Source organism: Cervus elaphus, chromosome 13, assembly GCF_910594005.1.
Source record: "Cervus elaphus chromosome 13, mCerEla1.1, whole genome shotgun sequence".
In the NCBI taxonomy this organism is placed as follows: Eukaryota; Metazoa; Chordata; class Mammalia; order Artiodactyla; family Cervidae; genus Cervus; species Cervus elaphus.
Window position 1 is genome coordinate 37717858 of NC_057827.1, and position 25490 is coordinate 37743347.

General features: G+C 57.8%; 1 protein-coding gene across 1 annotated transcript; it reads right to left on the reverse strand.

Annotated features, from left to right (window-relative positions):
- Window positions 1-647: 647 nt before the first annotated feature.
- On the reverse strand, window positions 648-25222 carry LOXL1 (lysyl oxidase like 1). Its single transcript, XM_043921812.1, has 7 exons — window positions 23711-25222; window positions 9503-9611; window positions 6299-6436; window positions 5717-5873; window positions 5016-5111; window positions 3081-3196; window positions 648-986 (listed from the first exon to the last, which is right to left on the reverse strand). The coding sequence occupies exons 1-7, from the start codon at window positions 24858-24860 to the stop codon at window positions 980-982; spliced, it is 1773 nt and encodes a 590-aa protein (XP_043777747.1). The 5' UTR covers window positions 24861-25222; the 3' UTR covers window positions 648-979.
- Window positions 25223-25490: the final 268 nt, after the last annotated feature.

Below are 25490 nucleotides of genomic sequence, written 5' to 3' on the forward strand. Positions count from 1 at the left end.
GAGCTGGCAGGAGGCAGGTGGGTGCAAAGGTGTTCCAAGGGCTTGTGGGAGGAGAAGGAACAAGGTAAGTGCCTTTCTTTGCTCCTTCCAGCCTGGATCCAGGGTCCAGGAGCTCAGGGTACTGCTGCCAGGACAGGAGCGAAAGGGCCACCGCCTCCATCAGCCTCTGCCAAGTAAACTCTTCTCCCTTCTCTTCCCGGGCTCCACCACTGCCCCCCGGGGCCGTCTTACTGGGGAGGGAATGTTTTCGCGCTGGGGGGTGCACCCCCTCCAGCCCGTGAGCAGGAACTGTCTCTGGCTCTAATGTGCGCTCAGTTCCACCATAGGCTGGGCATTCAGTAGGCGCCCAATATGTGAGAAGGGGGCAGGTGGCTGGTGGCGGGGGTGACTGTGAGAGCGAGGGGGGTGGGTGGTGGTGGAGGATGAGATGCCGGGGACCTCTCCCCACGCAGCGGGCTTGGCGCCGAGAGAGGCCCTGTGGGGCTTCCAGCAGGGGCTCGAGGCCCCCTAGGTCAAGCCGTGGTCCTGGCGGGTGGTGGCTGCCCTTTCCACATTCTGCTGCGAAGGATGGAGCCCGAGCGTGTCTCCTGAGCCCAGCCTAGCTCTGGTCATCCCGGCCGGCAGGCCACATGCAGAAAACCACGGAGTAGAAAAACCTTGTTTTATTCAGCCCAGGCCTGGGCAATCTTACTCTGTGGTATGGCCAAAATATAAAAAATAAAAACCAACAACCAACAAAATAACGTGGTGGGGGAGAGTTAAGTACACAGTGGGGCCTGGCATCCGGAGTCCCTGTGGTTTCGGTCCCCGTTCGCTCCCTGAGGCGGGCAGGGAAGGATGCTCCCGCGGTCCAGCTGCCCCTGCCTGTGAGTGGGGGCTGGGCCCCTCGGCTGGGCTCGTCCTGGCGGGAGGCTGCCTGGGGAGCAGGGCCTGCTTTGGGAGGTGAGGAGGTGGGCCGGCTGTATACACCTCCCCTGGATCAGGATCTAAGGAAAGAAAGAGAGCAGGTCAGCGGCAGGCTGAGGGCAGGGAGACCTCACTGAACTGTCAGCCAGGCCCTCCCCTCCGCCCACCGACCACCACCCCCCCAGCTGAGCGGTTCCCCTCCACTCCCCTCAGTCATCGGGGCTCAGGGGAAGCGGCCTTGCACCCCCAGCTCTAAGAAGAGGGGTTTCATGGGCTCCCACCCAGGGTGTAGTCTGGGCAGCACACTGCCCCTTGCCCTGAGCTCCAGACTCTTTTCTGGGTCATTAGCAGAGCTGCTACTGTCTGAAAATACTTTCTTATTTCTTCTAACTCAGTACTTTTGGGGAAAAAAAAATGGCCTCCTTTTTCTCTTCAGAAACATGATTGAAACCCACAGGCGTCAGTCCCGTGGCCTTTCTGGGAACGCTCCTTCCAGCTTCCTGTGTGCTGGCCCAGCCGCCTGCCTGCGGTCAGGGTCGTGGAGACGCGCTAATGAGACCTGAGCCTCTCCAAGCACTTATGTAAAGGGCTCGGAAGGAAGGGCCTCAGCATTCCTGGTGCCCGCAGGCCCCGGGGGAGCTGGAGAGGGTGTGGGGCAGCTGCTCTGTCCCCCACGCTGAGGGGCCCAGCTCACCGTGCCTCCCGGAAAACATGGGGCTGTTTGGATGCTCCCCCCACCAGCAGCAGGAGCGACAAGAGGGCGTGTGGGCTCCCTGCCTCCCTCGCTCCCCCCTCTGCTCCTGCCTCCGTCCTGCCCGTCCCACTCCTTCCTTCAACTGCTTCCCAGAAAACCTCTACTGTTTAGGTGACCCCTGGACTTTTAATGGCTGAAAGAGACAAGCCCTGAGGAGCAAGAAGGTGCTGGAAACCCAGGCCTGCCAAAGGGCTAGGTTGCCAGGGATGGGGCAGGAGTCGGTCGTTCCCAGGTCCCTCCATGACCTGGATAATTCTGATCTAATCCCACTAATGAGGAACTGAATCTCTGAATTGAACCAGAGGCTACTGTCCTCACAGTGCGGTGGGGGGCTGTGAACAGTTAGCTTAGTGGTAGCAGCCAAGGGTGAAGGGGCTATCTGTAAACACACACGGAGCCCTCACATACCAAGCCCTGACCCTGGTCACATGCTGAGCCTTAATCCTGGTCACACACTGAGCCCTAATCCCGGTCACACTCTGAGCCCTGACCCTGGAGATAGGCTAAGCCTCTCATATCTGTGAACCATTAAGAAGCAGGCGTGTTTGGGGAAAAATGCTTCTCTGGGCCTTGCAATCCCTGCCACTTGTCCCCTAGCTGGCGGACTACAGTTCTAGAAGACTATTCTGTTTTTCTTTATTTTTTAAATGGAAGAGAGTCGCTTTGACCCGATCAAGCATTTAAAATTCATACAGAGTGCGACTGCATTTTCTTAATGAGTTTGTAAGCAGGCAGTCCCTCTGCAAAGTGCTTCACATGAGGAATCAGGAGAGAGGATGAGGACAGCCAGCTCGGGCAGCTGAAGAGCCATGTGCCAAAGGCCTGGGCGCAGAGTTTATCAGCTCCCTCCACAATGGGGCCCAGGGGCTGATGACCGACTAGAAGTGACTCCAGCCAGAATCCCTTCTAATCTGGGACCGCTTCATTCAGTCCACTTTACAGGGACGCTAAGGCCCACACAGCTGCCCGTCACTGAGCACCAGTGTAAGGGTTCTGGAACACGCAGAGACAGCTGTCAGGCCTTTCAATCCGCCTCACAAGCCTGCCTGGGAAGTGTCGAAGAGGAAAGATCAGAGAGGTGAGACGAGCTGCCTGAGATCACAGAGCGAGGGAGTCACAGAATGAGGCCTGCAGGGCCCTGCACCTCCTCGCTGCCTCCTGCCAGTCTCCGGTTGAGAGATGGGGGGCCACGCCCCAGATCAGTGCCCGCAGCCTGAGCGCCACTCCCATCCTTAGCACTGGGCTCGGGGTGGGCACAGATGAGCCTCCTCCTGCGCAGCCTGGGGGCTGGTCCAGCTGCAGCCGTGCATGGCCACCAAGGTGACCCAGAGGGCAGGCATCCTCCGTGTTTCGGGTGGCCCTGCCTGCTCCTCGAGGAGGAGAGGGGCTGGGGCAGGGAGCGGGGTGGGCGAACACTTACTGGACGATTTTGCAGTTTGTTGTAGAAACATAGCGACCTGTATAATGGATGTTGCATCTCACTACATTGTTGGTGAAGTCAGACTCCAAAACGATGTACTTTGGGTTCACATGCACCTGAAGAAGGAAGAGAACAGATGGAAAGGGATCTGATCAGGGAGCTGTGCTTCACTTGGTCGCCAAGGAAGGTGGAGAGGCAGACGGGCAGACAGAGAGGAGACAAAGGGAGGGAGACACGGAGATGGAGAAAGACCACACCAGACCAAGAGACGCACTGATGCAGAGACAGGAGAACACGCAGAGACACAGAGAGAGGAAGGAAGAGACAGCTCATAGTCAAAGAAAGCATCATCAGATCACCCTTCTTGGAAGACAGGCGGCTTCCTCAGTCACAGGGCAGGACAGGGGGCCTGGCACAGGGCATTCAGAGCCACTGCCCCAGGGAACCCAGCAGTTGAGTGAGGGGCTGGGCAGGGATCCCATGCCTAGTCTCCCTGACTACGAAGCCTGTACCCTTTCACCATGCGTGCCCATCTAGATGACCCGCTGATGGCTTGTCTGATGCCAGGAGGCATCTTCTGGCCTGGAGCCCAAGGCACCTGACACTCAACTGAGATGATGACCGTAGCGTAACCTGGCTGAAGAGGAGTTGTTGGGACACAAGGAAGTCTTTAAAATGTTGGACTGACAGGAGAGGGCTTCACTGGGTTAGGCCACACCCAGCCTTATCTGCAGAACATTTAAGAAGAGATGCAGTGATATTGTCTTTAAGTTACATTTATTAGAGGCAGGAACTGGGCATTACATGTCTTGAATCCTTGGAACCTAGAACTCAGAGGGGCTTTTTTGTGAGTTTGTTGAGTGGATGAATGAGGGAAGAAAAAAGATACCCTGAACAATGCTGGCCCCTGGGTGAGGCTGAGCAGAGGCCTCACCAAGCCCAGTGAGAGGTGCTCATTCAGGGCTGCAACCAACAGCTTCTGGGTTGCTGGGTTCTGAATGCAGCCGCCTAGCAGCCCATCTTTGTGCAGGTTAAAGCTGCTTTCCAGGCCCACCTTCTCTGCTCTTCTTTTACTCCAGAGTAGAGAAGAGCCCAAGGAGCTCTTCTCCTTGTGAGAGAGAGCTCACAGAGTGAGTCCCACTCTGGCTTTGCACCTGCAAGGAAGAGGCTAAGATTTGGCTTCCCCAGGTGAGGCTGTGATGACCTGGCCCCTGCCCAGCCTGCATGGAGGCACCATGCTGGGTTCTGTGCCCCTTACGCACTTTTCTGCTTGTGCCCCCAACCAAGGGGCATTGGAATGATCGGACGTGCAGGAGGGGTTCAGGCCAGAGGGGATAAAGCCCTTGGCTTTGCAGCGGGTCCTGTGAGGAGCTGTGTCTCAGGGAAGGGCAGTGTCCTCTCCCAGATGGCACAGAGCCTGCCCTGCCCACATACAGGGGGATGGACTACATGGCTCTCCAAGTCCTCTGTCACTTAGGGAAGAGAGTCACCCCCTCCTCCAGCATTACCACACCTGGGCTGCAGTTTCCTTGGAGTTTTTATGGGAAGAGGCTGTGTCTGCCTGAGACTAAGACCTTCAGATGGGAAGTGCAGATCTCAGGGGACATCATTAGTTGCAGAGCAACAGGAGTATGAAGGAGGAGCCGTAGCCTGGAGATACTGGCCTCCCCTTCCCCCTACACCCTTCGTTCCAGCTTCAAATACTGCTTCCCAAACAGACTTAACTCTTTCACTTCTGTTCACTTGACCCAGAATCCATCCAGCCTTCTAGACCCAATTCAGGTCCCCTCCTGCAGGAAGTCTACCGTGATTGCCCCATTTAGAGTGCTCTTGACTGCCTGTGAGATCTAACACCCAGAGGGTGTACACCCAGAACGTGAAGCTTATGTCAGGGGTGGGGACATCAGGCTGGAGGAGTGCCTCCAGGGGCCCCACCTTGAGGATGTAGTTCCCGGGCTGTACATCGGTGATGTCAATCCACTGGCAATCGATGTCTGCATTGTACGTGTCGTAGCAGCCTGGGCTCAGGCCCTAGGAGAGGGGACAGGAGCAGAGGTTGGGGTGCTGTGCACTCCTCAAAGAGCCACCCCATGCCCACTTCAGCAGCCTGGGGCCTCCTTGCTCTGTGCTCTGTCCTGACCCTGGGCCCCCCGCCCCCCCACCCCATGGAGCAGCTCAGCATGGCTCTGCCCTGTATTAGGCCCACTGGGCAGATGGACCAGAGCAATGAGAGATGTAATAACCAGAAGGAGGGGTGAAATGAAGGTGGGGGGATGCCTGGGAGAGACGGATGGATGAATGGACAGAGAGAGACAGGCAGGATAGATGGACACTCTCTGGACAGAAGGATGGATTTGGGGGCCCAGCTAGACAAATAGAACATTAAGCCATCCAGACTTCCTTGGAATGTTTCCCTTCCGTGAGCAGACACCCCTGGAAATGGAGGTGCAGGGTAGGCCCCGAGGAGCCCTGCAGCGGCCTGAGGACTGGCGAGAAGACCTGCACTCTGGAGGAGTAGAGTGGCCAGGAGCCTCGGCGATAGCCTGTCTTCAGGGTGGCCCAGCCTCCCATCCCCAGGCAGCTCTGCCCCGTCGTCCGGAGCCCGGCCCCGCCTCTCCAGCCCGACCTGACCTGACCTGTGTGTGAGAGGTGCAGGCATAGCGCTTGAGGTTGCCGAAGTCACAGGTGCTGTCCTCCAGGCAGAAGCTGGCCTTGTGGCCCTCAGCCACCTTCTTGCCTGTGGCTGCGTCCAGCAGGTCATAGTGGCTGAACTCGTCCATGCTGTGGTAGTGCCTGGGGTGGGAGAGGACGCAGGAGAAGAGGGCCTAGGCGGCCCTGCCCAGCCCACTCCCCTCCTGAGGTGGCCCAGGTGACCCTGCCTCCTGACCAGCCTGGGCTCCTGGGTCCCACAGGCAGCATCTCTGGTGTCCCCACCGAGCCAGGCACCCTAGGAGGGCACCTCCGCAGGACCCCTCACTCCTCCCTATCCTGGCCTCCCTTGGGCGATGCCCTGCATTCTAGACACTTTCATCTCCTATCCAGACCGATCCTTCTGTGTCCCATCTTCCAGCCCAGTTGCTGAGGCTCTGCTTAAAAGTCCTTGCCTCAGTGATGGATTCTCGGCAGAAAACCCCCCTCGGGGCCCTCTCCCCAGCCCTGCCCCTCCCGAGCGCTCGCGGGGGCGCGGGTCCGGGCCCAGCAGCGGGGCGGCAGCTCACTGGTGGCAGCTGTGCCACTCCCAGGTATGCCGCGGCCGGTTCGGGAGGAAGTCCGCTGTGCCCTGGTTCTTCACGCGCTGGGGGAAACGCAGCAGCACGCGCACGTCGTAGTCGGTGGCCTCGGGGCCGTAGGCCGTGCTGTGGGGACAGGAGGGGAGAGCGGAGGGCACTCAGGCACCAGCCAGAGACACCCCGCGGGGGCCGTCTTGTCCCTGAAGGTTCTCACCGCTGATCCCTGTGTTGCAGCCAAGGCTCAGGCCTCCTCCTCTCTGCGGGCCGCCCCCTCCCCTCTGCCGTGTGGCTGGAGGCTGCTGGTGGGGATGCTCTAAAGCAGGGCCTGATAATGACGCTCTGAGGGTCCCTGATGCCTGCTTATGACTCTCAGTTGGGGACAGTCTCTACGCGTGGTGACTCAGATGGTTAAGAATCTGCTTGTAATGCCAGAGATTCGGGTTTGATCCCTGGGTTGGGGAGATGACCTGGAGAAGGGAATGGATACCCACTCCAGTATTCTTGCCTGGAGAATCCCATGGACAGAGAAGCCTGGTGGGTTACAGTCTATGGGGTCGCAAAGAGTGAGACACAGCGGAGTGTGGGGGCATATCAAAATCTTCGGAGGGCTTTTTAAAAAATAGCCTTGTCCAAGAGATTCTGACTTCCCCCTACACCCTGGGTTCTAGCTTCAAATACTGTTTCCCAAACAGACTTAACTCTTTCACTGATCTCTACTTTTGTCTGTTCTGTTCACTTGACCCAGAACCCAACCAGCCTCTTAGCCCCAACTCAGGTCCCCTCCTCCAGGAAGTCTGCTGAGATTGCCCCACTTAGAGGGATCTTGACTGCCTGGGAGATCTAACAGCATGCCCTGATACCACACACAGCCTGAGCCCGGCCTGTGTGAGTGCTCTCCCTGATCGTGTGGCTTCAGGGCCAGCTACCTGACCTGTTTTGTTGGGGGAACACTGGTTGCAGACTGCCTGCTCACAATTCACTTGCTGTCCCCCAGCGGCCAACTGAGATGGGCCATGTGAGGAGGGAAGGGAAAAGAGAGAAAACTCGGGGGCAGCAGTGAAGGGACACATGTCCACACACCCTATAGGTAGGAGAAAGGGCTGACTGCAGGCTTCCCCCTCTTCAGCTGACTGCGGACAGCTGTCTTGGCCAGCCTCAGGGGCACTTCCCTAGCAATCATTAAGGGCTGGGCCCTGAGGCCAGAGGCAGGAGGTGGCCAGTCATGGGGATTAGCTCTCTGTGAGAAGATGTCTGGACACCAGGCGCTGCAGGCTTCTGTCTGCCAGGACGTAAGTCCCTTGGCCTTGTCTGAGGGAGGCTTGGAATTTGTCTCTGTCTGCGCTGGAACAGAACATCCTCCTTCCCTCTGTTCAGCTAAATCCTGCCCTTCTGTTGGGCTCGGCACACCGTGGGAACCCATTAGGGTCTGGGTTCTAGGCCCAGCTTGGCCACAAAGCCGCGGTGAGACTTGGATCAAGTCCCTTCCCTCGTCTGAGTCCCGCCTACTGTCTGTGAACTGGCACCGGTCTGTGGCCCATGCTTTCGGCCATCTCCGAGGGCCCTGCCGCTCCTGGGCGTCGGTCCTGCCGCATTTTCTAGGTCTGTATCCCACGCCCAGCCTCCGCAGATGCCTCAGCCCCTGCCAACCTCCCCCTCCTCTGGCCTCGAGCAGCTCCAGCCTGCCAACCACCCCTTCTAGCTCTCCTCCACTCCCCGTCGCTTGGGTCTGGGTGAGCGGCTACCTTCTCCAGCTAGATCAAAAGAGCCCTCGGACGGAGCCCCGGCTGCCTCCTCCCCAGTCCACCTGGGGGCCCAGGTGTGGGCACACAGGACGTTCCATGAAGATGGAGTAACAGCTTGGTTTTGACTCAGACTCCTCAAAACTCAGCCTCAGTGGACAGCCATGGAGACTGGTCTCTGAAGGCGCTGTAGGAAGAGCAGTACTATGATGCTCTGTTCCCAGGCACGAGACCTGAGTGGGCAGGCCAGCTGAGGGGACTCACGTGTGGTCCCTGGACCTCTGCCAGCTGTCACACTGTCTGTGGCCAGTCTGTAAGGAGATAAGGAACTTCCACCAACATGTAAATCAGCTACATCACTGATCACACGGTCTAGTTCAGCTGATACTTCTTTTTTTGAAGCAAGACTTTCTCGATGAAGGAAGTGGTCAATTGAGTGACATTCCAGTGCAAGCCCCTCATTTCATTACAGATAGATAACAGTCTGTGGTCAGCTACTCTTGAGTGGCAGTGAATGAGAGGTTCCCTCAATGAAAAAATGCTGAGATCCCCAAGGGCTTCCCAGATATGCAGAAGTGAAAGGAGAGTTCAACTGCTTTAAAAAAGCAAATAATTAAGAAAAATAGGTGCTTTCAACACAGAGGGATGTAAACAAAAGAAATAAGTCAACGTAACCTTTAACTAGTTGTTTTAGCATGGGGAGATGTCCTCAACGCATACATATTTGACCAGAACATTCGCCGTCAAACTGAGAAGCAAGCTCTGCAAGAGGCAGAATTAATCAGGTATAATGGAGAGTCGGCTGTGCTCACCTCCTGGGTTCAAGTAAACTGAAGACCTTCCCCTCTCTCTAGTGCAACACACAATGGAGGCCTCACTGTCACCCGTGCCCTTGGCCCCTTCCATCAGCCTCCCCCATCCTCTGCAAAGATGGCTCCATAATCCTGCCCTCTGTCCTGATAGCAGCTAGACTTGCCTGGGACCTTCTCACGATGCAGTTCTTCTCACTGCTCCTCAGTTACTGATGGGGCAACACAGACCCTTGGGGGTTGGTGTGAAGTTGCATGCTAAGTTGCTCAGTCATGTCTGACTCTGCAACCCCAAGGACTGTAGCCCACCAGGCTCCTCTGTCCATGGGATTCTCCAGGCAAGAATACTGGAGTGAGTTGCCATTTCCTTCTCCAGGGGATCTTCCCAACCCAGGGATAGGACCCGTATCTCTTATAGTCTCCTGCATTGGCAGGCAGGTTCTTTATTACTAGTGGGTGTGAAGGTGAAATGTCATTAAGTTCCCTGCAGGGTAATGTGTACATAAAAGTTGGATCTCCCCATTCCCTTCCCCACCTGATACCCTGGGGGAAGACCAGGCCCACCAATGAGAAGGCCAGGGTGGTGCGGCCTGCAGGCAGGTTCTGGGTGACTCCCTACGACCGTCCGCACTTCACCTCCTTACCTGGCCAGGCACTTCTCCTCCGCAGCACAGCGCAGGGAGTACAGGTGGGCTCTCTGGACGTAAGTGGACGCTTGCACGTAGTTGGGGTCTGGGACCAAGTCAGGGAGGCCTGGAGTCAGGAGTGGGAGAGAGAGGAGGGAGCGATAGCTTGGCATTGAGGAGGGTCGGGGTTAAAGCCCAGAGACCTCCCCAACCCCAAATGTCCTTGGTCGTTCTCAGTTCTCTGCACTGGCTGTCACCTCCTCCTGGAAGCCTCCCAATGTGTGTGTGAGCGAGGTGTGTGACATGAACCATTCTCTCTAGGCTCAGGTGTGGGGTCAGGGAGGTCAGGAAGCAGGGGCTCACCTCTGGAACCCCACGCTGTGGGGACCACTGAGCCTCCTGGGAGACTGGGGGGTGGGATTTGGAGAACCTTAGAAGACAAAAGAGTGCTCTTGGCAGGGGGCGTAGCATGAATAAGGGCCTGGGGGCAGGACCGAGTGAACCTAGCAGTCTCCTGACGCAGACACTCCCCTTGGTGTCCTTATTTCCCAGGGCACCAGCCCCCAGACACTCTCTGCTCCCCTCTCCCCTGCAGCTGGCATTCTTCGTGAACCGCCGAGAGCGAGCCCTGGGCTTCCAGCCCTCAGCGGGTACCAGAAGGCTGCTGGGCAGAGCCAGGTGAATGGCGGTTGGCAGAAGTGAGGGTGGCCAGGAAGGGAAGGGCTCACAGGAAAACACGTCCCTGGAGCAGGCTGCTGACAGGGCAGGATTCTCGGCTTGGGAGCCCAGCCCGCCTTGCTCAGGATTCCTTTCATCCTGTCATTGGCCCCCAGAGCGGACCACACCTTCCCGTCTGCAGCCTCTGGCCTCCAGTCTGAGGAGGGCCTGGGGCCCAGTGCCCAGGGGAAGTCTGGAGTCTGGTCCAGTCCCTGGATCACTTGTTCCTCCGGTCAGGCTGCAGCCAAGGGTCTGTCCATTCTGCTCCCCACCCCCACCCCCGTACATAACTTCATCCCAGTGAGTTATTAGGACTAAGCAGAAGCTGAACTCAGGTGTCCAGACCCTAGCCACACAGAATAAAGAAGGAAAGATCTTGATGTTGGGTGTGTGGAAGGGGTGGGGTGGGAGGTGGGCAGGGGGACTCCAGAGCCCTGGGCTCCATCCCAGCTCAGCCACCAGCGTAAAGGGGAACGGGCCTGGGCCTCCATGTACCCTCCCCTCTCATGCCGCAGGGCTTCTGGCAGATAAATGATAAAATGAAGCTGTAAGCTCTTCTTAGCTTCTTTCAAGCCCTCTGGTTTTTGGGGGGCAGGCACAGTGAGGGGGCTTGAGTCACATGGACAGGCTTCTAGCCCCTTCTTCTTGCTGCCAAAACCCTCTTGTCAGCTTGCAGGTCCAGAAGACGAGACAGAAGAGGGGGATGCTGGCTTCTGACCCTTTCCCAGAGGTTTCTGCCTGCCTGTCACCCCTCTCAAATACATCTCTGGGGCTCCCAGACCTTACCCCTGCCTGCCTACGGTTCAAGCCTCAGGCAGGAGCAGCCAGTGTGATCTCACCTGCTTGGAATGAAGAGGAAGCAAGGAGCACAAGGGTGGGTGAGGATGAGGTGGCTCCTGGCTGATGGGGGCTGTCTTGGCCAGCCTCGGCCCCGTTACTCAAGCCCCTAGGAATGCTTGCAGTCATTTCCCCAGGGAGCGTCAGGCCCTGAAAGCAAGGGCCACCTCCGTATCAAGCTGTTTCTCACTTTCTCGTCCATAGAAGCTTGTGTGGTGGGGAGAGCGGGGTGAATGGCCAGGAATGGCCCCCTTCCCATTATCAAAGAGCCTTTCCCTCAGCAACATGTGGTGGTGGGTCAGCTGGGCCTGAAGCTGCATGAGACCCACATTTGGCACCAGGCAGCCTGCCACCCCCACCCCAGGCCGGGTTTCAATAAACATTGCACAGATGACTGTACAGCGCTTTCTGGCCCGACCCTTCCTCGTCCAGGGAAGCTGGAAGAGCCAGCTAAGAGGCTAGGGATACTCGGGGCTGGTGCCACTCCTGGCCTCTGACTGTGCCTTGAGTCTGACCACATACTGGATTCTGATCCTGGCCACACACTGAATCTTGGTCCTGGTCCTAGGCTGAGCCAAAGATGACCATTTTCCTCCTTCTGCTGAGGAACCTCAGGTTCAGGCAGGTGCCTCCTGCTCCAGGAAGGCTTCTCTGATTGGCAGTGACATTCCAAGCTGCTCACACTTCTGCCTCACTACTAGATTTCGTCATATTTACCTGTGTCTGCTCCCCTGCAGTCTGTACTCCCCGAGGGCAGGGCTCAGGCCCCACTCACCCCCTCAGCATGCTTCAGGGCTGGCTGACTGTTAAGCTGTCAGTCTCTGTCAGGCAAGCTTCTTTAATGATCAGTGGCTTCATACTTTACTGCTCCATTCATCCACCAGCATGCTCCTCACCCTGTCTCCCTCAGGAAATCACGGCTCACAGTGGTGCTAGAGGGAAGGGAGGCTCAGAGAGAGCAGTGAATCTGCCCACAGTCACACTGCAGGTCAAGGAAGCCCCAGGAAGAGCTTCCAGGTCCCAATCTCTCCTTCCAGGACTTGACGTGTTATTTTTTCTTTTTTTAAAGTTATAATTTATACAGTCAAATGCACAGATTTTAGGCATCCAGCTTGATAAGCTGTGACAAATACACACAGGGTGTTAGAGCTGCCACAATCATGCTGCAGTCTGTTTCCACCATTCCTGAAAGTTCCTCCCTGCCCCTTCTCAGCAAATCCTCCCTCCCTCCTCCCCACGTAACCACTGATCTGCTTTTTAATCACTTTAGATCAGTTATGCCTTTTCTAGAACTTAAATGGAATCCCCCTGATCATTATTTTGTGTTCTTTGTTCTGTATCTCTGACCATCACGGGGGTCCTGTGACTCCCCTAACTGGCTTCCCCTTGTCCGCCCTCCTCTGTCACACCTTCACCGCCGTGGGGGAAGCTACTGGAAAAGGCAGAGTCTAGGCTGGGTCCCCCCAACCCCCCTTAAAATCCCCCACTGAGGTCTCTGGGAACAGCAGGCCCCCTCCCTCAGCTGGTATGTTTTCCCAGGAAGGAACAATGCCTCCTTCTCTGCTGCTCTCCCAGGAGGCATTCCATCAGCAGCCAGGCCTGCAGGCTTGGGCTCTCAGCCTCTCCATAGGGGCTTGGGTATGTGGGTGGGCTGTGTGATGCTGGAAGGGGGCTGAGGGAAGGCTTGAGTGTGCACTTGTGGATGTAGGGGTAAGGGTACCGGTTTGTTCCCTCTGGCTTATGGGGTACATCCAGGCCCTCCAGACAGAGTGGCCAGTGTTGGTTAAAGTTCAGTTCCAACAAGACCTGTGCTCACCTCTCTTCCCCACCATCCCAAGAAATGTGCATTTTAAAAGGAAGATCCTGGTCATCGGGTCATCAGAAGGCAGGGAGAACCATCAGTCATGGGATGTAATTTTGTGGGAGGGGGTGGGGGGTGGGGGGTGGGGCTGGGACCTCTTATGCAGAATGTATGGAGTCAGCCGGCCTGTGGACCTGTCACTGGAGACATTATAAAATAGTGTAGTGGGAAGTTTTTCTGGAGACACTTGTTTTTATAAATGCAGAGAACTGAATTCTCATTTCAGAGCAACCATTATCACTGGTTTGTGCCAGGCCATTCTCATAATTAAGTTTTTTTAACCTTCATCCTTACCCTGACCCTTAGACATGTCTTTGAACATCTGTGTCTCTGTATAAAATTGGAAATGGGTATTTATCCGTGAGGTATATAAATGATATTACCTTGTGGGTCTCATTCTGTTTCTTGACTTCCAGTCAATGTTAACTTTTAAGATATGTCAAGTTCATTGCTTGTCATTATGAGTAGGATTCCACAGTTTATACCCTCCATGACCGATCTAGCCAGTCTCCTGGGGATGGGGTTGACCCCTCAAAGGCTGGGCGATGGGCTTGCTCAGGTTACCCAGGGAGGCCTGGTCACCTTCAGTGCCCTGCCTTCCTTGCCCAGGAGGTAGGCAGGAGCCTGACTTCTTACAGGCCTTCTGCAAGGCCCTGGGCCGGCCTGGCCCCAGTCTAGGCCTCACTGCTTCCATTAACACAGACTGACTGTCCTCCACCTCACTCAGGGCTGGGAGCCTGGGGCTGACCCCCTGTGAACACTCTTCCCCAGGAACAGTGTGCTGGCCACGGGGGCTCAGGCTGCACAGTTTGGACGAGGATTGGGAGGACTGAGTCAGAGGGCCAAGGCCCCTGGGATGACCAAAGCTAGGCTGCTCAGCTGGGGGGGGCTGGGTGTGAGTGAACCAGGTCCCAAGGCCATCTGCAGGCAGCCTCTGGTCTAGAGGCAGTCCCTTGGCCGTGGGGGCTCCGGTGGACCCTCCAGGCCTGGGAGGACACAGAATGGCGGGACAAGGGCGAGCACTCGGCATTCCTGCTCTCCTCTCTGTGGGACCCAGGGCCCCTTCCACTGCCTCTTGGGGGTCTGATGTCCTCCCGCCTCCCCTGGGCTGGGCCTGGAGCTGCTGGCTGGCCCCCACACCAGCCCGTGGAAGGCTGAGCACTGTCTTCTCGCTCCCTGGCAGGACACAGCTGGGCCCTTCTGGTGGGAGAGAGTCCAGAGGCGATATCTGCCATCTCGCCCCGCGCCTCGTGTTCCAGGTCCCGGCACTTCTTTAGGCTCACTTTCCCCACGTGGATGACGGGGAGATTAGAGTAACCGTCCCTTGAGAGCAGGTTTGATGGCTCCATAAACACTTGGAGATTAAAATATTTTTCAGGAGCTATTCAGGCCATTCCCCAGCTTTGGGCAAGAGCCCAGGACCTCTCACAACCTCTGCAGACGATACTCTAGCTGCCAGGAAATTCTCCCACCGTCTGACCTAAATCCTTCCTGCTTTAGGAGGAATCTGTTCCCTCCTGCTCAGCGGTTCCTGGCGGTCGCCCAGAGCAGAGGGTCTGAGGTTACATTCCCTCCGCGTGCCTACACCTCACCTGTTTTCCTCTTGGCTTCCTCTTTCCTGTGAGTTTCATAAACCTCGTCTCCTTTGAAATCCTTCTCCCCAGCCTCCTGCTCACACGAAGCAGCTGAAGGCAAATGGAATGCCAAAGAGCCCTAATCTCTCGAGCCTGGGGCTGCAGGATAAACAATGTCCAGCAGGAACCGGTCAGTGGGTTGTGAAATATGTACAGAGAGGGATGTTTTGGCCCGAGCGGCCCGACTCCAGAGCAGCCCCTCGGTGGGGAGAGCAGGAAGCTCAGAGAGCATGGCCTGGAATAAGGATGGTCCAGGAGGGCCTCCGGGGCAGGAGCTGGCAGCTATAGGTCCTAGGAAATGATGGTCTAAGAATCAGGACGTTAAACTGTCGGCGCCACACCTGGGTGACTAGTAGGCAGGCAAGGTTCTGCAGGATCCACTGTGGCTCACTGTGAAGGGCAATACAGTCCAGGCAAAGGAGCTAGGATGGTCACTGAGACTAGCTAAGAACCTTCCGTGGCTCCCCATCACCTACAGAATCAAGCTCAGATTTCTCAGGGTGGCGGCCAAGGCCTTCTGCGGTCTAACCTTAACCTGGCCTTCCAGGGCTCTCAACCCTAAGGATCAGGAGGCATCTCCTAGCACAACTGACCTGTTCTGCCCCTGACCTCTGACCCCCTAGCGCCCTTGCCCTGGACTTCTCGCTACACAGACACACACACACACACATACCCTTATACAGGGTACAGTCTTGAGGCCCCAAGGTCTACCTCACTAACCCTCCTCTGCCACCACCCGGTTCCCCTCCTTCCCCCTCCTTCCAGCACCCATCTGCTGCCCCCACCAGACTGGGAGAGGCAGTCCAAGGGCAGTGATGGCCTCGATGCTCTGAGTGACAGTTCCAGACTCAGAGGAGGGCAAAGGTATTTGTTTAACTGCGCAAACTACCCAGAAGTAGCCGGGCAGAGCTGGAGGAGGCCGCCAGGGGAGGTGAGCTACCTTCTGCCTCCTGCCGCCTCCTCACACCTCTCCATCACTCACACTCTTCCCAGTGTGAACACGCCCGCCCACCCCACCCACGGGCCCCCTCTTGCAGGCCCTGCCTAGTGCCCTGCCCCCACCTTTAGAAGGCTCTGAAGATCCTGTGGTCTCCTGGGTTCCCTTGCTGCCCCTCAGACCCTTCTCAGTGACCTGAACTTTTTATCTTTCTTACAAAACCCATGGACTGCCCATCTCAGCTTATGGTGACTTCACCCTTTCAGCTGCACAGGACCCTTTCCCGTCATGCCTGACCCCTCTCTCTCTCTTACACCCCACATCCAATTCATCAGGAAAAGCTCGTCAGCTCTATCCCCAAAATATATCCTGAAACTGACTGCCCCCCGCCTCGTTGTTATCCCCTGGCCCGGCCGCTGATATCTCAGCCTCGCTCTCTGTACCAGCCTCCTCTCAGACTCCCCCTGTCTGCCTCCACACAGTCCGTTCCCAGCATAGCAGAGAGAGACCCTGCTCAAATGTCACTGTTGTGGCTCCCCCGTGAATGGAGAGTCAGAGTCCTCACAGTAGCCTACAGGACGTCCATGGTCTGGACCCCGTTCCCTCTCTGGCCTGTCTCCTGTAAGGCCCCCACACCCATGCCGTGCTGCTCCAACCACGCTGGAGCACACCTGAAAGCTCAGGGAGTTCCTACCTCAGGGCCTTTGCACTGGCTGGTTCTTCTGTCTGGAATGCTCTACCGGCAGATAGGAGATGGCAGATGACTCCTTTAAGTTTTTGCTCAAACGTCACCTTCATGATGCCCACCCTGACACCTCTGCAAGCTCTCCCAATGCTCCAGAACTCCTTGATTTCTCTCTGCTTTCTCTGCAGCACTTACCACCTTCTATTATTTACTTATTATGTTCACCCATGAAGATGCAAGATCTACAAGGACAGGGACTTTGTCTCTTTTCTTAACCTCATGAATGCCCAGCTCTAGACCAGCACAGTGTAAGGCACTCCATGAATATTTGTTGAATGGCTGCATTTCCTCATGAGATGGTGTCTGCTCTCCACAGCCAGCCTTCTGCGGTCTGGCCTTAACCTGGCCTTCCAGATTTCTTAACCCTAAGGAGCAGGAGGCAGCTACTAGCACAACTGACCTTTTCTTCTGCCACTGACCTCTGACCCCATACTGCCCTTGTCCTGGAATCCCCTGCTATGCAGGCGCGCACACACACACACACACGCTTCATCGGGGTAGTCTTGGGGTCCCAAGGCCTATCTCGCTAGCCCTCCTCTGCCACCGCCCGGTGCCCCTCCCTCTTCCCCCTCCCACCACCTGTCTGCCGCCACCCCGCTGTGGCCCAGGTCTCTGAGAGCTGGCGAGTTGGCGAGAGAAGGAAGTGGACCTGGACCATGGCATCCTGCCTGCCTGGGCTGAGGCCCCGGCGAGAACAGGGATGGGTTCAGGGTGCCCCTGAATTCCCTGGACCCCAGCTCGGGGCCTGGCACCTGCACGCCCTCAGCGAGCCTGAGGACAACTGCCGGCACCCCGCAAAGGGCCTGCTGGCACTGCCTATGGGAGCACAGCCTTCATTACCACGTAGAGGCTGGGGCTGACTCCAAAAGCCCTTTCTTTTCAGGAAGGATTAGCTTTGGGGCTGGAAAATCATGGTTCCCTTGGCCCACGGCAGGGAGGAAGGGCGGCTTCTCTCCTGAGACTCGGGTGGCTGACGCTCCTCTGGCCTCGACCTCCCCCTCTGAGCACCCTCCTGCTCTGGTGTCCTGATGCCCTCTCCCCGTTTTCAGGTTTCTGGGCGCCCGTCAGTAACGGGGAGAGGGACCCAGGTGCAGCCTGGCTCTGTAATCCTGAATCCAGACAGCAAGGCCCTCTGGCTCCAGCCGCCTGTGGGGAGGAGGCTGTTAGGTCAGGGCAGGGGAGGGACGGGACCAGCCTCTCCTTCCGGCCTCCCTCCCTGCCGGCTGCTGCTCCGCAGGAATGCCGGGCACAGAATTGGAAGCAGGTGTGGGCTGCTGGGGCCACCGACCACCGGCTCCTCCCCCGCCCTTCCTTTCTGCCTTTCCAGCCACTGCCCTGGGGAGTTTTCCATGTGTTCTTGGCTTGGACAGGAGTCGCGTGGACTTGGGCTGGGACAGCTTGGGAGAAGTGAACCTTTGGAGGTGAAGTGCCCCTTCGGAGGTGAGAGGGCATTGAGATGGGGGCACCTAGGGTGGGAGAGAGGCGGAGGAAGGGGGCAAAAGGCCAGAACCGCCCCCGCCGGCCAAGTGTGCCAGTAGACTGGTGCCTATAAGGCCTGAAGCGCCTTGCTGGGCCACCACCCCAACAAGCTCTGTGGGGCCTGCGAACTCAAGGCAAAAAGTCCAACTTTTTGAGTCTTAGACGGTTTAGGTCTGAGAGAAACAATGAAGGTGGAGACATACCCTTCCTTGAGGGGCAGGAGCAGATGGGGAGGTTGGAGCGGTTTGGTGAGGGGAGTCAGCCTGGATCTGAACTTGGCTGCTGATGAATTCTGGGACCCTGGATGAGTTACCGAACTTCTCTAGCCTCAGCTGCCTCCTCTGTAAAATGGGGGTGATAATACCTCACAAGCTTGCCGGGAGGACTAAAGGAGGAAACAAAAATAAAATGCTTGGCATGGTGTCTGGGGCATACTGTGCGTGCTCAGTCGCGTCATTCATGTCTGACTCTTCTGTGACCCCATGGACTGTAGCCCGCCAGGCTCCTCTGTGCATGGGATTCTCCAGGCAAGAATACTGGAGTGGGTTGCCATGCCCTCCTTCAGGGGATCTTCCCGACCCAGGGATTGAACCTGGGTCTCCTGTATTGCAAGAGGATTCTTTATCGTCCTAGCCACCAGGGAAGCCCTTGATACACATTAAGCGTTCAATAATATCAGTTGCAATTATAATTATTTAAAACGGGAGCTGTCTCTTCCTGCAGGGATAGTCCAGTTTGAGAGCAGGGGGAGAGGATGTGGCCCTCAACTGGCAGATATGAGAGGAGACAGGAAGTCTGCCTGCAAGGAGGCTGTCCGTGACACAACTTGTTTGTTCCAACACCAGTGACCTCCGATTGCCAAACAGGGGAGCAGCAAGAGGACCCAGGCCCCTCTGTCTCCATAACTGTCTGACCCTTTACCCCAACTTCCTCGGCCTGAGACTCCATTTCTTTCTGAAGGAGCAACTTGGGACAACTTCAGGGAAGGAAGAAGGAGTGATGAGCTGTGATTCTGCCTCCACCAGTCACCAGTTAAAGCAATCGTGGGAAAGGTGCTTAACCTCCGAGGGCTTCTGTTTCCTCATCTGCAAAATGGGAGTAATAGTAACAACAAGGGTTGTATGTGTGCTTAGTCGTGTCCTACTCTTTGCAACCCCGTGGACTGTAGCCCGCCAGCCTCCTCTGTCCATGGAATCCTCCAGGCAAGAATACTGGAGTGAGTTGCCATCTCCTATGCCAGGGGATCTTCCTGACCCAGGGATCGAACCCATGTCTCTTACGTCTCCTGCACTGGCAGGTGGGTTCTTTACTACTAGGCCACCTGGGAAGCCCGTTATGAGGACTAAACGACTCTAACTGTAAATTTCCAAGAACTGTGTCAGGTGCTGTCCATGTGCCTGTTAAATATTCTGGAGTCTGGAGTGGAAATGATAGCGCTTCATGTTAACAACGCACTGGGAAGGTGTTCTTTGCTTCTAAATCTGTGCACACTCTGTTTCATCTCACTTTGTCACAACCAGTGCTCACTGCCCAGAACACAGTAGGAGTCAAGCATCTGCTAAATGACCAAATGGATGTGAGAGGTAAGCCTTAATACATGAAAATTTAGGAAAAAATAATGCATAGCGGTTAAGGACCCAAGATGGGTAGTCATGCAGACCCAAATTCTGGTTTCACTACTAACAGGTCATGTGACAATCAGCAAGTGAACCCGCCACCTTATCTATGAACTGGGGTGGATTATCAGCATCTGGCTGGTGGAGTTGCTATGGGAATAAAGAGAGATGATATATAAATATAAAGTGTCCAACATACGCTAGCAGAATTATTCCCCCTGGAGGTGGCTGGCGGAACTGAGGCCTGGCTCGCAGGTGGCTTGAGGGTGGGGTCCCCTCAATGCCATGAAGACATGACAGGCTCAGTGCGAAGTCTTGGCTCCGCTGCATCCAGCTGTGAGACCTCCCCGGGTCTCAGTTTTCTCATCTGTACCACTGGCCTGTAATCCACACCTCTCTAGGAGGCTTGTGGGGTGAATGAAATTGCACATTGAGGCCTCTAAGCTCAGCAGGTGCTCCTCTGCAAATGGCTGGGGTTGTGAGCATCATTCCTGCCTGGGCGCTCTGACTCTGGAGGCTTGCTGGGTGGAGGCCCGCTCTGTCTGCCCCTACATCTCCTTCTGGCCTTGTGGAGGTGGGTGGGTGACCTGAGTCAGGAAGGCAGGTTCTGGTGGGGAGAGGGGCAGGCAGCAGGGGATGCAGCAGGGAGACCGGGCCACTCTCAGGGACTAAGGGATCCTGTCTGGACTCTTGGGTGCAGGAGGCTGGATGGAGAGAAGCGGACCCTAGAAACACCTAGGTCTGCACCATCCCTGGGGGCTGTGGAGGCCTGAGAGGAGGAGGAGGGGATGGGAGGAGGTGCCTCAGGTTCTGGAGCAATAGGCTAAGGCATTTGCGATTTTGTCCTGAAGGCCTTGGGAGCCCCAGAACCTCGTTGAGCAGGAGAGTAATGTGGTCAGCAAGGCAAGGGTGTAACTGCCTCACACGTAGGACGGACTGGAAGAAACCAGGGAGGGGGCAGTCCCAGCTCCAACTGGCTGTGTGAGGACAGGCTGGAGGAACCGTGCCAGGCACGGCTGGCACAGCCATCAGAGGTGCCCCAGGAGGATGCCCTCCAACTGGCTGTCCTCCCAGGGCGGCTGCTCCACCTTATTTTCACAGGGTGTCCAGAACCAGTGAAACAGGCCGGGGGTGTAAGGGGGAGCCCTGGGAGAAGAGGCATGGTTTTCCAGGGCCTGGAGTCATCTTAGTCCGCACAAATATCACCAGATCAGAGGAGCTGAGGCTGTGGGGAGGCGGGAACAGGGACAAGGAGGCCAGGAAGAGAGGGCCTGGCCATAGGAGAGGGAGGGGCACAGCTCTGGGGTCTCAGCAGGGCCTGGGAAGCAGGCACCCCCACCCCCAGGCCTCTGCCTGGATTTGCTGGGACAGTCAGGCCAGGTATGTGACCTGGGCCTCTGTTTCCTTGCCTTCTGTCCAGTTACACGTTTCAGAGACAATGGTATTGCAGGAATCCTTGGGTCCCCCTCTCCAGGGTGGGAGGGAAGGGGGTACAGGCGCCCAGGGAAGAAACGAGACTCTGGACAGGCACTTGGAAACCGCCCAAACGTGGAGGCCGTGGGCGGTGCGCACATGTGTTTGGTATTGTGAGGACATGTCCACGCCCGTACACGCGCGGGCTGCCAGCGCCCAGCCTCAGACCCCTGGGTGTGCGGCCAGGAGGAATGAGGTCAGCCTCGGAGAATCCGCCCTGGACTCCCACACCAGGCCTGGGGGTCTGATCTCAAGCACAAAGCTTGGCCTTCCCTGAGCCTGGATTTTCCACGGTCCCAGCCTAGCAGGGTGGGAAGGGGAACAAATGATGGGGGAGAAGGTACTGCTCCCTCTCTGGCCTCTCTGTGAGCCCCGATTTAGCCTGCAGCCCCGACTCACACACCATCCCCCCGCCCCCCAGGACTAGGGAAGGGGCACCTGGAGGGTGCTGACAGCTTGCAGCAATACTTGGGCACCTACTCCTCCTAGAAGTCCTCCCTGGTTCCTAGCTCCTGACTGGGGAGGCCCCTCCTCTGGCTCCCGTAAACCACCATCCTTTCCCCACCAGCCCAGTGCTTGCCTGATCACAGCACTGAGATGCCCCCTCCTCTATGCCTCCCTCAGGGCAGGGCCTGGATTCAGCTTGGCATCTCCTTCAGGAGAGAAATGTCTTTAATCCCAAATGAACACTGGGGCTCAGGGGCAATGGCCAGAGGCCCTCCTGAGGACCAATCAGCCCCACTCCAGACACGGCCTTGCCCTGGTCAGTCTCCCTCTGAACCTTAAGACCTGACGGGCCACAGAAGGGCCTTAGAAAAACCCACTGGCTCGGGGCACAGACATCGAGTCCAAGGCCTGGCTCTGCCAGTACTGCTGTTTGAGGCCTGGGTTTTCTCCTCCGCCCAGAGGTGGAGCACTTCTGGCTAAGCCCCACTTCGTGGTCTTGCATTCTAAGAAAATCCATCACAACAGTTTAGCCTATAGGTAAAACGTGCTCTCCTCCACGGAGCTCTAGCAAGGGCTGATGCAGAGTGGTATCACACACCACTGCAGGGCTGCTGCGAGTCCTGCTGAGGATCATATGCAGGTAGGCCGCGAAATCCTTCGTCACAGCATAGACGGGCCCTTCCTCTAGCTCCTGTTTTGAGCACCTGCAGGTTTTCAAAGTGGGATTCAGCATCCCAAGTTGAAGGCTATGCCTTGAATGTGAGGGAGAGCTGGAGCTAAGTCACTTTAGTCGTGTCTGACTCTGCGACATTATGGACTGTAGCCCACCAGGCTCTGTGTCCATGGGATTCTCCAGGCAAGAATACTGGAGTGGGTTGCCACGCCCTCCTCCAGGGGACCTTCCCGACCCAAGGATTGAACCCGCATCTCTTACGTCTACTGCATTGGCAGGCAGGTTCTTTACCACTAGCACCACCTGGGAAGCCCCTGAATGTGAGGGAGTGAGTACTACCATTGGGGACACTTCCCTGCCCTAGCCTTGGGCTCCAGCAGCCCATAGAGAGACAAGAGTCCCCACCCTTGCAACCCAGCAGCAGCCTCTCACCCAAGGTCAGTATGGCTGGAGACAAGGATGCATCCCCGTGTGGACAGAGGCAGAGGAACGAAGGCTGGAGGTGCAGCATCTGTGCCCCTGGGCCCCTCAATGCTTAGCCCTCACCTGGTGGGCCTGGCGCAGCCCCCTGGTGTGGAGCAGAGAAGCAGGAATAAAGAATCAGGAATAGTAATTGCAACCTGAAAGAGGCAAGGCTGACGTGGAATGCATACACGTTGGGGTCTGAATGGAAAACCTTGACCAAAGCTGACTGTGGACTTGCAGAGACAGAAGCAGGAAGGGGAAATCTAGGACGGCAGAGGTTAGGTCAATGGCCGTTCAGCCCTGGCCAGACCACTTGTGGGCCCTCGCCAAGGTAGACTGCCTTCCAACAGCGTGTGTGGAGCTGCTCATCTGAAGAAGGAAGGCCGCCCCTTCCACTGTGCAGATAGCTTTCCCAAGACTAGGTCGTATCTTCAACCTCCCCCTACTATCCCTGTCCACAACTGCCTCCAGGGACTCTTCCCAGCCTGGGGTGCAAAACTTAAGAGGGCACCTAAAAACTCAGTAACTAAGGGAAGTAATATTTGAAGCAGTGTTTTTAAAATTCAGCAGTACTGCAAAAAAAAGAAATCTGATGAAGAAAATATCAAAATTTCAAATAAAGACAGATCACTACTGCTAATTTTCAGTTTTTCACTGGCTTGAATACAGTTTGGCACGGCACCATCACTGATTCTATTTCAAATTTTGATATTTTGTTCATCTATTTTTGGCATGATTTTTGATCTAAAAATGCACTGAAGTATTCTTAAGTCGATTACTTTTTGGAGCCCAGGCCAGTGCCTCACTTGCCTCTCTAGTCCGGGCCTGGCAGTCCCACGAAGGAACCCCGGGTGGTCCAATCTGCTCTCCTGTCAGGCCAGACCCTCTCTTCTAACCTCCTGTTCATTCACGCCAAGCCCACCTATGCCCAGTGACTGGGAACTTGTCACACCTCTGGAGGTGTCCCCGAGGCCTTTCTGACCCGGATGCTCCATGTTTCATCCTGTGAGGCTGGCGGAGGGGCACCTCCAAGAGGGGAGGACGTGCCCCAGTGGGAACGAAGGAGAGGTGGGGAGAGGGGCTCCTTTATGTGTCCTCAGATGACCCAAGCGTCTCTTTGCAAGGCCTGTCCACCCCCTCCACCCCCTATCCCCCCAAGTCAGAGCCTTGGCCTGCCTGGCCAAGTCCTGGCTCCGATGGGGATGGGGATGTATGGATGGCGGCGAAGGCCTGGGAAGCACTGGGGCTGCCGATGGGGGCCAGGGTGGGGGTCCTGACTTAGCAGGCGGGGGAGGCCTTCTGTAAAGGATGGACGAGGCCCCGGGCGCCGGGACGGACTCACCTCGACCGTTCTGGTTGGGCCGGTACACGCTGCCCACGCTCAGGCGGCCCTGCTGCGCGCCGTTGCGCTCGGAGCCCGGCGGGGGCGCGTCGGAGCTGCGCACCGGCAGGTAGGGAGGCTCCAGCACGCGGAAGGGGGGCTGCGGCTCCACGGCCCGCGGCGGGCTGTAGGCCTCGGGCGGCATGTTGCCGTAGGGTGGGTACCAGCCGAGGCGGTGGTCGCCGCCGCCGCCGCCGTACGTGCCGCCCCCGCCGCCCCCGTTGGGCTGCGCGGCGTCGGGGCCCGGGTCGGGGTAGGCCGGCTCGAGGCCCGCGGTGCCCTCGTGGTACAGACTGTGAGAGTAGCGCCGGTCCAGGCCGTCGGCGGGCTGCGGCGCGTACGGCCTCTCCGGGGCGGCCGGATAGAAGCCCTGCGGCGGGTACTCGGGCTGCTCCTCGCCGCCGCCACCTCCGTACTCCTCGTAGCGCGCCCGCGGCTGGAAGGGGTAGACGACCCCCGCCGAGGCCACGGCCGCCGCGCCCAGGCCGCCGCCCGCGCTGCGGTAGTACACGTAGCCCTGGTCGTAGGTCCGCGTCGCGGGGTCGTACGTCTCGTACTGGCTGACGAAGGGCGCCTGCGGGTAGGGGAACTGCTGCTGCGGGAAGGAGGACGGCTGGCGGTAGGTGCTGGCGAAGGCCGAGGCCGAGACCGAGGAGGCGGAGCCCCCGTGCCGTTGCTGGGAGACGGACGTGCGGGCCCGGGCCATGCCCGTGTTGTCCCCGACGGCCACCTCGCGCCAGTTGTCGGGCACCTGGCCGAAGCCGAAGGGGTGCCGCGCTTGGCCGCGCACGGTGTCCGAGCCGACGCGCCCGGGCAGGGGCAGGGACGGGGCCTGCCGACGCCGGAGGCCCCCCTGGCTGCGCCGCGGAGGGGCCTGGGGCGCGCCCGCCAGCAGCACCCGGGAATTAGCCTCGGAGCCCTGAGGCCCCGGCGGCACGTACTCCGCGCCCGAGTTGAGCAGGCTGTACACCTGCCCGTTGTTCTCCCACTGGATCAGCTGCCGCCAGCGTCCCGGGTCCGAGCCCTGCCCTGGCGGCGCCTGCTGCCCGTGCACCAGGACGCAGACGCAGGCGCCCCACACCAGCTGCCAGCCGGTTAGGGCCAGAGCCATGGTGGCCCCTCTGCGGAGGCCCGGTGGACCGAGAGGCTCTCAGGAGTGGCCCCCCGTGCGTGCTTCTCTTCCCACGGCCTCGAGGACAGGACGGCTCCTTGCCCGCCCCAGCTCTAGCTTTGTCCATCCTGGCCTTGTCCCGAGCGGGACGGCTCCTCCGATGACAGCATTTCGAGGCCAAGGGGGTCAGGGCAGGGCAGGGGCGGTGCCCAGGGCTGCACGAGGCTCTCTGCAGGGCACCGGGCAGGCAGGGCCGCCTGGGGGCCTTACATGGCCAGCCCGGCTGTGGCTGGCCGCGCTGGGCTGGCGTTTTCCCACTCTGAATGAATAAGCAACAGGCTGGGAGCTTCGGGAGGTTTTTCGGGCAGCCTGGTCCGCCTGCTGGGGCCTCCTCCGCGGGGCCCTATGGCCCGCCGGGTTTTAGCTATGTGGTCTGTCCCACAGCTGCTGCGCCGGCTCCCTCAGCCCCTGGAGCTCCCAGCCAAGCCGCAGACCTGCCTCTGAGCACGGGAGTGAAATAGGGAGTAGGAAGGAGGCCTCTGGGGACTCAGGCCTGGTGAGTGGGGACCTGGCAGGCATAACAGGGCTGAGGTGTCAGCACCACTCTGGCCCATTTCCTTTTGCTTTGGA